Raw genomic sequence first — 12,220 nt, 5'->3', positions numbered from 1 at the left:
ACGCGTGTCCTCAGGTACTGAGCCTTTTTTTCCCCCCATTCCCCTCTATCTTTCTCTCTCTCTATATATCTCTCACTCCTCCCTAAGTGCTGAGGAGAGAGGGAGGGAGGGGAAGAAAAGTTTGAGTTCTTTTCTTTTTCTTTTCTTCCTCATGCCTCTGAAAAGATGAAAAGCTTCATGCTGTAAAAGATGCTTTTGACTGTTTTTGCCTCCCCCTTTTTTTCTCCCCCTCCCTTCTTCCTTTTTTTCTGTAAATGCTCCCAGGAACTGCATTTTAATCATGTTTGGCTAATAGAGAAAGAAACATAAAAAAATGAAAAGATAAAGAGGAACCCTTACAGACTCACAGCATTGTCTTGCTGCGCAAAAAAAAATGGTCTGTTTTTTTTGTCTTTGCCAAATCCATCAGCTCGATTTATTTATTTTTTTCTTCCTTTGCTTTCTATCATGGCCCCTCAAGATCATTAAGTAGCCTTCAATGTTTTATTTTCTTTGATCTTAATACTGCTTTTAAAAAGGTTTCAATTTATTCTGGTCCATAAGGTGCCGGGCTCTGTCCCCTCCCATGACGGACGGCTGCCCGAAAGCCATATCCTTGAGGATATTTTGGCTTCCTGGCACTTTGAGTGGATTCGCGTGATGGTGGTAAGTGTGGTCCACTTGTCCCGTGTCTAGTTTCTGTGGTTCATCATCTGTCCCAGCGCGGGGCTGTGTGTCGTTTCGTTTCACCACCGTCCTCTCACACAGTCCTCAGTCTGCCCACCCTGTTTTAACTTGGAACTAGTCTTGCACTTTCAGATGTTAGCACTAGTACAATTACAATAAATATAAAAATTACAATAAAATAAACAAATGCAACTTTGGAAAACCAAACTAAGACACAGTCTGGCCTTCACGACTAGCTTGTAGTACCCTCTGAATCTTTCTGGTTGTTTGGTCAGTAGGTTGCTAAAAGAATTTTGCAAGGATTTAGTATTTCCCAAAGCTTTTTTTTTGTAGTTGGCTCTAGCTGCCTTGCTGCAGAGGAGCGTGTTTCCTTCTGTCTTTTGTTTCTCCATCTCAGTGTTTCACATGAGTCTTTGTAACTTTTCTGGGGTCCCGGGGGACATTAATAGCATGCCTTTTTAACTGTGTGTGTCTGAATTTTAAAGCATCACGGGTGCACAGGACCATTTTGTGTTTGCACGTTCATTAACCTCTCTCAAAGAAAAGGCACTGTGAGCCAATTTAATGGCAGCCAGTGGAGAAGTTGGCTCACTGACAGTCACTCCACGACCTCATCACCTCCAAGGAGCAAATCTGTAGCTTAACTCTTGAGGAAAAATAAAGGACTGCATGTATGCCAAGCAGGGAGGGAAGCCAGCTTACTAGGCCCCTTTTAACTGGAGTTATGAATGAATTATGAGAGCGGATCCTTGATGTTTGTCTTCAAGAGGGAGGGATGCCATTGCCATTCCTGTCATTTTTAGCTGTGTACCTTTAAAAAAAAAAAAAGGGTGAAAAAAAACTTAAAATGTAGAATTTCCACATTCGCGCTCTGAATATCAGCTCGGCACATTAATGTGTAATGAAGAAGCTGGTGACATTTTAGAAAGCATGTTAGAAATACAGAACATTTTGTTAATGTAGCGGGAAGATGTAGGTAACACAGATATCTCTGGCACTGAAATCCTGTCATGAACAGAGCTTTTACTCCTGTAAGAGTGACTGTGTTATAGAGGGTCTGTTGGTGGCCAGCGGGATGATGGCTGTTTGTCTGTGACAGCCTTGTTTTTTTTTTTTTTTTTGTTTTTTTTTTTGGACATGGAGAGGCCGGGAGCGAATTCAGTGCCACGTCGGATGAAACTAATTGCGGCCCATTCATCATCAGGTGGCACCCTGGGACCTGGAGAGGACGGGGCAAGGAGAGCAGGCGTAGCAGGGTGAGGAGGTGGTCGAGGGGCAACGGCAGCAGGTCGGAGGAGGCCTGGAGGGCCGGCTGGGGTTGGAGGAGGCGGGGAAACGGGGGCAGCATTCAGCTCGACCTTGAGGCTGATGGAGTGGGTTGCCCGCTGGGCGTGGACGCCTGGGGAGTAATGGCGAAGGTGAACCCAGCTCTCCGGCGGCCCCATTAGAGCCTAATGCTGTTGTTTTAGTGGGGGAGTGCTGGGAAGCAGAGGTCGGGCCCAAAATAAACCCCATCCTCACTCCTCGTCTCTCTTCCTGACACGTGTTTACGCCGATATTTATCCGAGGTTCACAGAGATGGACGCAGCGGGGCAGAGGAGCGTGGAGGGAGTGATGCCACAAAGCCTCAGTTTGCTACAAGCTCACGTGCTGCTGCCACCACTTGACTTTGGCTTTGTTCAGGGCTCTGCAGGCTGAGATTACACTCTTGAAAATGAAAGGTTCTTCAGGGCAGTGCTGTTTCTTATATGCTTTCATTGCTTGGACAGAGAAGGGCTAATATCCACTCTTAAAAATAATGGGATTAATAAAATTGAAGGACAATAACATAATTTGTTTTTATACATTAAATGTACAAGGGTGAAAAAACTATTTCAAGTTTTTAAAAATTTAATAATTTGAAACTTTTTCTGCCCCTAAAACACTTAGTAATATTTTTCTTAAAATGTGCGAGATTCTGGAAGTTTGAAGTTGGAATGAATGCTAGAAGAACCCTAACTTGAGGCTTTGGAAACAATAGAGGCAAGATAGTCATAAGCTTATGAAAACACACACATATATTTTCTCCCTGTTCACCCAAGGATTACTTGAGCGAATGGGGGGGGTGTTAAATAATTTATTAAAAACACCCGCTTCAAAACGAAACATCTGCCTCTTTCATGTTGTCCTGGCAAGGTGCCAAAAGCACATAGTGATATCTATTGCTTGTTACTATTTCACTCTGATAACAACTGCACCTCCAGCCATGATGAAGACCTTTAATACTGCATCTTAATGTGGGAAAAGAAAATGACTGAATGGCCCTTGTTTCTACAGTTTGAAGTGTCCACTACAGATATTAGTTATGTCCTGTGTATGTACACAATGGGAGAGCAACAATATTACATTTAACATGTAGCTGGATTCATATATTCTAAATACATCTTTGTGTTTATTTGGTAGCAAAGAAGTGCAACGTGAAAGACTGATAGAACACACATGAAACTACAACCACACACATGCACACGTGATGACTTGAGTTACATGCTTTTAAATTGGACTAAATAACCTTCTCCAACAAAGAACCACAAGGGGATCCAGGTGTGTTGTCGTTACCACTGAGATTTCATTAAAACACTTCCATATCGGCTGCTGTCTTGGGACTTGAATTGTAAAATACCTAAGTGTAGTCTCTTTAGACATATCGTTGTTTGAAAAGAAATGAGCAGAGTTTAGTTTTTTCTCCTTGAAAAGTTTTCTTATTGGAATACATATATCAAGGGTGGTGTACTGTGATTCTGGCGGGTCAGGGCCCAGCATAGATTCTTTACATTCCTGCTGATTAAATACCAGGTAAACATGGCAATGTACTGCTCAGGTACACAGGTGTTTGCATACTGAAATCAGCCCAATGTACAGGACAGCTAGAGTGTTTCACCCCGGGCATATAGTGTACGTTTTAAATTAAAACTCGAGCTATTGGATAAATACTGGATAGTATATCATGAATGTTTTATTTTGTAGTGCCTTTAGATATAAATAGGTTGTGGCCACGTGACTGTTTTTTCACTGTTGACGTGTGTTTACCGTTAAACACTATTTAACTTAGCAGCATAGTGCAAGAGATGTACTACAATTACGTTACTCTACAAGCAGGTATTAGATATGCACCACATACACCAAATCTCTCGTATGTGACTTTGTACTGAGTCTCTGTAAAAGAAAGTATGACCAATTTTGTTTTGAGTTAATTTTTTGTTTGTCTTGTGTCTGTGTGTGTGGTGGGGGTGTTGCTTGGTACTACGAATTCCTTTATGTAAATAATTTTGGCACACAGTATTTAGGATAGCAGTTATTGGGATCAAGCGAGCAGTCAGGGGACTTCCCATTAGTACGAGTCTGACACACACCTCAGATCTAATTATACTGCAGTTTTAATTAACCTCCCAAAGTGCTCCTACACAAAGATTTCATTGACAAGCCCTTCCCTGTACATCTTTTCCCCCTATTCCATTCATAATGAATCAAGTGCTAATGAACTACTTTTGGAAAATTAATATACTCATCCAATTTTAAAGAAGTTGTTTTTTCTTTTCATGTGTTCCCGATAAGAGGTGGGCCTGTGGCGTGCTGTGGGGACTCATCTTGGCTTTATTTGCCATTGGAAGTGTGCAGCTCCACTCCTTTTTGCTCTCCTCTGGGACAGAGCTCTCTGCTTCCAAACGTCTGGGTCAGCGCGCCTTTGGCTCGAAATGAGAGGAGACGTTTCTAGATGCACAAATAATACCTGTATCCGGGGAGCAGCTCTGCCCGGGTGAAATTATTTCATTTTCATCTTGATCTCTTATCTTATCAGGTCTTTTGTTTCCCTCACCTTTGGTGCTGGGTAGATCAAAGAAGCATGTTTTCTCTCTCCCCGAACAAGCAGCGAAAGGGTCGTGGGTGTGGATTAGCTCCAGTTGGGGGTCTGTCCTCTTGCATTGCAGCTTGGGCTTTGGTGTAAATGAAGTTTGGCGCCCCGGGACACCATATACCCCTCCACCTTCTTGCCATCACTAACAAACAAGATATGCCCCCTTCAAAGTGCCCAACCTGGGCCATGCCAATCTCATCAAGACCACCCCCCTCCCCTGCTGTGTGCCCATTGTGAACAAGCCTGGGGACCTCCTAGAGGGATGGGAGAGTGTGAATAGCCTGATGCTGTTCTCTGGCTGCGATGGATGTGCCTGTACTTGCCATTATATAGTGCTGGTGCTGCTAACCCTAAGGAGATTGGTAATGGGAAAGCATTGGGTGGTTCAGGACAGATGTGTTTGTCTTTCACACTGCTTAATTACGCCACTGGTACCACATTGGATTTCTTTTTCTGAGCCTAATTCTCACAGCTGAGGAGTGGCTCAAATGACTCCCATTTATTTGTTAGCTCTAAGTGGATGGGGAAGAAGATAAATTAATAATATCTACACAGACTAGTTTTACGTTTTTTGATCAGGTGAATTAAGGCTAAAATTATAAAGTGTGTTGTGCCTAGTGTTAAAAAAAAGAAGCAATTTGGAGCACAAAACATATTTAGCATGTGTGTTATATCTAGAGATAGAATTTTACTTTAGTCACAATTGCACAGTACAATATCACATACTCATAAGCGGTCAGGTTTCAGCTTCAAATAATGAGCCTTTCATTGTGAGGTAGCTTGATAGCACAGTAGCTAATCCTGATGATTTTTTAAAAAGTATTATTTATTTTTTATTGGAATGTGTCCTATAATATACAGAAACCCCTACATTAAATACAGTTTACACTTGATTCACTATCAAACCAAAATAATTTAGTATTATATTTCTAGGATGACTATCAAAACTGACAGTCACTCCTAAACCGCTGGAAATGACAGCTTCCATTAACTGTCTGCTTTATGGTTTGTGGTTTAAGAGATTTGAACATTTTCCTTAATGCTTTTTACACTGTCCATGACTAAAAACAGGTCTTCGTTTTTCATCTGGCATCCACTGTGTATGACTGCACCTCCCAGCATGTCTCTGTGTGAGTCCAAATAGGTTGCTAAGGTAATGTAAGGTAATGGAATGACCATATGTAGCATCAGCAGTCTTCAGCCCCAGCAGGCTCCAACAGCGGAGGTCCATCAAAGGGCCTGAGGGAAGCAGCTGGTGGGCCCTCTGCAGCAGGTTGCTCATGCACACACATTTGTATATGTATATATATATATATATATATATATGTGTGTGTGTGTGTGTGTGTGTGTGTGTGTGTGTGAGAGAGAGAAAGAGAGAGAGAGAGAGAGAGAGAGCTTTGCGGAGGAGCAGCGAAAACAAGCCTCTCTCCAGGCCAGTATTATTCCAACCTCCTGCCTCCTTCAGTCCACTTTTGAAGGCAGGAAATCGGAGTTAGCTCACAGTTCGAGGGCCATGTGGCAATGGTTTAGAATGAGGAGACCCATGACCCACACCTCTACATGTGTGTGTGTGTGTTTGTGTGTGTGTGTGTGTGTGTGTACATATATATTTATATATATATATATATATATATATATATATATATATATATATATATATATATCCCTCAAACCCCTCTTCTCCAGCACTGAGCCCAATACAATACTATACAATAGTACACGTGGGGCACTTTGTTTTAATCGATAACACGAACCAGATGGGAAAGAGGAGACGGGAGGAAAGAGTCTTGTAAAATATTTGCAAAGAAAAAATAACCCTGGGACAGTGTCTAATTATATCTATTTGTCTTGTGTGGGTTTTCGGGGAGGCAGTGTGGCTTTGCAGGCCATATTTGAGGTCATTTTTAAAATGTGGGATCCAGAAAGCTGAAGTAGGATGGGGGTCTGGGATGAATGAACTGTGCATGTGAATGTCTACGTCTGTATGTGTGTGTGTGTGTGTGTGTGTGTGTGTGTGTGTGTATGTGTGTGCTCATGTGCGTGCGTGCGTGCAAAAGGAGGAGCATGGGCAGTTTTGATTCTTTCAGACCTCATACGCAGAATCTCAGTCTAATAAGGCGCAAGCATATTTCTTTATTTCTGGGACATGAGAGGAAATGCGCCAGGCGTTCCTATTCAAACCTCCCTGGCAGCTGCAGAGGCGCGCCTTCTTATAGACTACATTTCAGAATTCTTGTACACATAATGCGAGTGTGAAATATATGCTAATCCCTGCATGATATAACATCAATGCAATTGCATTAATTTCCACCATAAAACTCACTAAAAGAGACTGTACAACACACAGTACTGAAATAGTACAAAAAAGTTCTTACGTAACCTTGTCTGTATGGAAATAGCCTCCTCTTTTGTCTCTGGCCTGATTTGCACAGCAGCGTTTGATCCCGAGGCTCAAGGCACTGGCCGGTTCCGAGAGGGCATTATCCACTATGACAGTGACATTTCAATTGATCTTCATGAAAAGCATGAGCTCTGCCTCTGTAGTGGTGCCAGGCTGGGGCTGGGCAGGGCTGTGGATGGTCCGGCTGCTGCTGTGGGATGGACCTGGTTCTCGGCCACAGAGAGCGCTAGAGCTCCTCACTGCCGCAGAGAGAACAGCAGACCACTGATCTCCTGCTGTGCTCATTGTACTGAAGGCCTCTTAGATTTTTCAAGTGCTGCCAGTTGGTCCATTCAGGGGCATGGTCAGTGTAAACAGGGGGAGACATAAAAAAGATGGATTCACTTCATTCCTGATGTTTAAGGGCTAGGTTTTGGATTTTATTTTATTATTTTTTTTGTTGTTTTCGTTTTGAGGCCTGGAAATATAGACTGTTGAGCATTATGGCATGTATACACACTACAGTTTTACTTTTAGGATAGTGCTGCTCTGGAGAGTAATTTCTAATAACAAAGAATTCCTTAAACTAAAATTTATATTGACACTTTTTTTACACTTACACCTGATATAATCAATCAGCCAAAATATATGTGACTGTTTGGTGTCCAAATTTGCTTCCTTGGAGCAGGTGCGACGAGGTCAACAAAAACTCCAATAGACAATCAAAACATTATGCATACACACGAATGTGAATTTGAGGACCCAAACAGAATGGTTTCATTTTAATGTTAGATTTACTGTGTAAAATTTGGCACATTTTGGGAAAAATGCAATAGGCATCAGCCTGGACAGTATTGTTTAGAATTGCCCTTAATAAATAACAAATGTTGCTAAACATTCATTCATTCATTGTCTGTAAGCGCTTTTCCAGTTCAGGGTCACGGTGGGTCCGGAGCCTACCCTGAATCACTGGGCACAGGACGGGAACACACCCCTTGGGGGGCACCAGTCCGTTGCTAAACAATATATCTTTAAAGTGTATGTTTTTGAATGTCTTCACATGTCCACAAAGTAAAACAGCCTTTGTTTTTGTGTGTCCTCTCGATCACTGCATTCTGTTGAGCCTCCTCATGTCAGCCAAAGTGTTGCATGACCATTCCTTTTCTTCTCTGGTGAAAAGTGGGATTCCAATTATGGAGACTTGTGGCTAGGGTGTAAAAAATGGGGACTTCTCAACCATCAAATGTTCAAACGGGTTAGGCTTTTCATGTTTCATGTTTGGGTTGTTGTAAAGATGTTAATGATTTTGATGGTGACCACCACCATGATCTCACCAAAGTTAAAGTTAATGATCCAGCACAGCTTGCCCTGGCTGAAAACAAGGGCTTTGTGAATTTGATGGATCAGTGAAATATACTATTAAAATGGTGGTGTAGAGATGCAGGTTCTCTCGCAGAGAAATAAGCTAGCAGTTTTAAATATGGTTATAGCTGCATGGAGAAGTTGGTGTGTGTGTGTATGTGCGCGGTGGGGGGAGTGGGATGACAGAGGGAGAGAGCTTTCCAAGTCTTTGAAGCTCTTTATGCTCTTTTAGTTCTTAAGGATTTTAAGAAAATGCATGTGCCCAGCATTTCTCTATTTTCTCTCTCTCTCTCTCTCTCTCTCTCTCTCTCTCTCTCTCTCTCTCTCTCTCTCTCTCTCTCTCTCTCTCTCTCTCACAGGACTCAGAGAAAAAAGGTTTCATGAACAAGCTGTATGCCATTCAGGATGTGTGTATCAGTGTGCAGAGTGCACTGGATGAAGTGGCCTCCTACGGCGAGAGGATAAAGAAGTGAGACACTGCAGCTGGCTGGGCATGCAGGCACCACACACACACACACACACACACACACACACACATTCTTCTCAACAATTCTAAAAACCCACAGCATGACCTCGTTTGTGAAGACAAAGGACTATGTTAAAGTCTTTGCACACAATGATCCAATGAGCAAATCAGCTTTGCTTAATTCTGCAGTGGAACACTTTGTACCCCAGTTTGTGTCTCTGTGTTTAGCATATATTGTAGAAATGCCATTGCACTCTACTCAATTAGAGCCTAATGTAAACATAGTGAGGAAACTAACTGTGCTCTCACTTGTCTTTCTCCCCAGCACTTTCAACTGGACCGTGCCTTTTCTCAGCTGGCTGGCCATAGTGGCGCTGTGTGTAGCCACTCTTATAGTTTACTTCATTCCCCTCAGATATATCGTCCTGGCCTGGGGTAAGCAATGAACTTTGGTGCAGATGATATATCCAATTACACCATTACAAGTAGCAGTTATTACTGGTCCGAAAAAAGGAGTGCTTCAATTTTGAGAATTCCTCTGCCTTTTAGAAACAATGTATAAATGAACTGGAACTCATTCACTAAATTAACTCATTTTGATGCGTATAATCACACAATTTTGATGTAAGTGGACACAGAGAAAAAAAAACAAATATATAAGAATGTAGAGAATGTGCACGTTTCTCATTTGCATGAAACCATCAAAGAAATTTTGTTGAACATGCAGATTCTAACTTTCCAATCTGAACAGACTAGATGATGTATTATGATTTGAATTTGATGGTTATTATTGTTTAACATCTAACATTTGATGGTTGATCTTGTTTAACAAAATTAACAATCATACTTTTTAATTCTGAAATCAAAATGACTTGAAATGACGGCATTACATTATTATATAATTAAACTGTACATTACTTAAATTAACATAGCCATTAATTCATTGCATTCCAGTAGCGTAGCACAACAGAGGTAACGCAGCTTCTTAGGGTTGTGTATTAGGCACATTTGAAAAGATAGGAGAATGAGAGGATTTTGCTTCCAGTAGTGCTGCAGATGAACTATGTGAACTGCAGTCTATAAGCTGCAGGCTTTTGCCACCAACACAGCATGGGGGCTGCTCGAGTGCTGGGCTCAGGGCAAACACGGCCTCATAGCTAATGGCCTGTGTGCTCCTTTGTTCACTGTTGCAGACTTGAGCAGCAGCTCTCAAAGGCCAGAGAGCAGTGCTCTTGTGGGCCTAATGGCAGCCGATCTTTACTTAGAAAAAGATGAGGCTTCAGAGAGGCTTTTGATGCTGTGCTGTTGGAGTAGCAGCCCAGGCTCTTTTGATATACTGCTGAAGTGCACTTGTTCCTCCTCAATGAGGTGTAATGGCGCCCTGTCGGCCCAACTTTCAGGGGTGAACAAATTCACGAAGAAGCTGAGAGACCCGTATACCATCGACAACAACGAGCTGCTGGACTTCCTCTCCAGAGTGCCCTCTGACGTGCAAGTGGTAGGTGCACCTCCATCTCTTCATCCCAACCCCTCCATCCCTCCATCTGTCTGTACATCTACCTACCTGCTTCAGAAGAGGCTCAAGTGCAGCACTCATATAATCTATAATTACCCAACACACACTTTACCATGAGTGTGATGGAGTGGCCAGTCACTTTTTCACCTCCCATCTTTTCCTCCAACACCTGCTTTTATCCCTGCTTTGGTCAACTATAGTTTAGTTCTCGGGGGTGAGCTTCACAGCATGCTTTTTTCTTCCTGTGCTCCTTATGCTTCTCTTGAGTGGGTCTCGCAGTGTGTTTTGGAGAGTTCCAGGGAGTTTTCAGCTCATGTGTGTGTGTGTTTTTTCCTCCTGTTCTTTAATTTATGCCTTTCTCTCATGCTGATCTGCATAAATGCAGAATCAGGGAATTCTATTCTTATCATCACAGACACGGTTGTGACTCATTACAATGCACAGAGTTTGAGATGTAGACTTTTTACACCAACAGACTCCATTTAAACTTTTAGACCACGAGAACCACTTATTTTTTGATAGTTAAACTTCATGCCAATTGCATATTCTATTGATTAAATCTAATTATATAATGCAATGTGGATTAGGCTTAATGAGGTATGTAATCCGTAAGTTTAGACCATCCACAACCGAACTGATGTAAATGACATATAATCTGTAAAATCCGCACCAGACGCCGTGCGCAGATTTATGGACTTCTCGCTGTGTAGTAACTCTCCGTGCTCTGTTATTGTAAGTCATTAGAGTGAAGCAGTAATCCTCTCCCACTCGGCCTGTACATTAAGCGTGAGATCAGTGCTATGCGGTGTGTGCTACCGTCCCTTCCATAAACACTGTTGTGTTTGTGCGCGAGCAGCAAGGTGCCACTGTTTAACTGCAATTAAAGCCTATGCTCATAAACTCAGCTCCTGCTTGTTATCCGGCTTCCTCTGTGCTGGCTGAGCCCCTGTGGCGCTGACTGCCGGGGCGTTGTGGGGCTCTGATCCGGGACCAGTCGCTTTGCCACATCAGCGCAGACACACTTGCCTTTGATGGACCCTGAACAGCAGGCCCCCTTTTGATCTTTACAAGGTCATAATTCCTGCCCCGCCCCCGCCAGTGGCCTGCGCAGCCGCAGTTAACCTGGTCCACATCGGTCCAAATGAAAGAGGGCTGGGTCTCTCCACCATTCCGTCAGACTCAAACACCTGGAGCCCAGAAGGTCCCGGCAGGTAGGAAGGCCTGGAGGAAGCACTGGCTAATGAGGCAAGGTCAGAATGTGCTTCAGAGGGATTAACCACCATGGCTAAAGGTGCTGCACTCTTTAAAAAAACATCTCCCCTACCATTTATTTATTTATTTCTCACCTAAAAGCTTTGGTACCACTCAAGTGGTGCATACATAACATGGGTGGGCAGTAGAGTAGTGGTTTGGTATTTCAGTATTTGAGGACATTTTCATAAAACATAGTACATATCACAGTATTTAGTTTTGTTATCAATTAGCTTCATTTGTTATGAATTGTTCTCTCTGTAAAATGTGAATTCATTGAGCTGTTGGTGAGCATTAAAGGGTGAACGAGCAATTGGGATACCTTTGCAATATCGGATATCATTCTCATTTTCATTTTCAACTCTGGAGGTACTGTGAAATCTGCAAAATTATAATGTAGTAATATACTATCATCCACCCTGAGCTGCAACGTGTAGAGCTGCTCTTATATGTACTTACTTACTTTTGCAAATAGGCTATATTTGAAGGATATACAGAATTACATTTTAGAGGTTAAGAGCAGCTGCAGCTGTAGCCTCCATCTACATGATCTCTGGGTGGCTTTCTCCATAGGTTCTTTTAACCTGAGCACCTTGTGCTTAGAACATCCCAGCAAGTTAGAAGGCCTTAGGAGGCAGTGGCTAATGAGGCAGTGTCAGAGGACTTGAACAAGCCCCAGAGGACTTG

At 42.6% G+C, this 12,220-nt stretch overlaps 1 protein-coding gene across 1 annotated transcript in view; it reads left to right on the top strand.

Moving 5' to 3' along the window:
• mctp1a (multiple C2 domains, transmembrane 1a) overlaps window positions 1–12,220 on the top strand; it is a 121,975-nt gene that overhangs the window by 101,034 nt on the left and 8,721 nt on the right. Inside the window, exons 18-21 of the mRNA XM_066655574.1 lie at window positions 544–645; window positions 8,660–8,769; window positions 9,092–9,201; window positions 10,167–10,264. Coding sequence (XP_066511671.1) covers window positions 544–645; window positions 8,660–8,769; window positions 9,092–9,201; window positions 10,167–10,264 — 420 coding nt within the window. The remainder of the gene's footprint in view (window positions 1–543; window positions 646–8,659; window positions 8,770–9,091; window positions 9,202–10,166; window positions 10,265–12,220) is intronic.

This window comes from Hoplias malabaricus, chromosome Y (genome assembly GCF_029633855.1).
Source record: "Hoplias malabaricus isolate fHopMal1 chromosome Y, fHopMal1.hap1, whole genome shotgun sequence".
Taxonomy (NCBI): domain Eukaryota; kingdom Metazoa; phylum Chordata; class Actinopteri; order Characiformes; family Erythrinidae; genus Hoplias; species Hoplias malabaricus.
The sequence above is the reverse complement of the archived record's forward strand: the minus strand, read 5'-3'. Positions and strand labels throughout refer to the sequence as shown.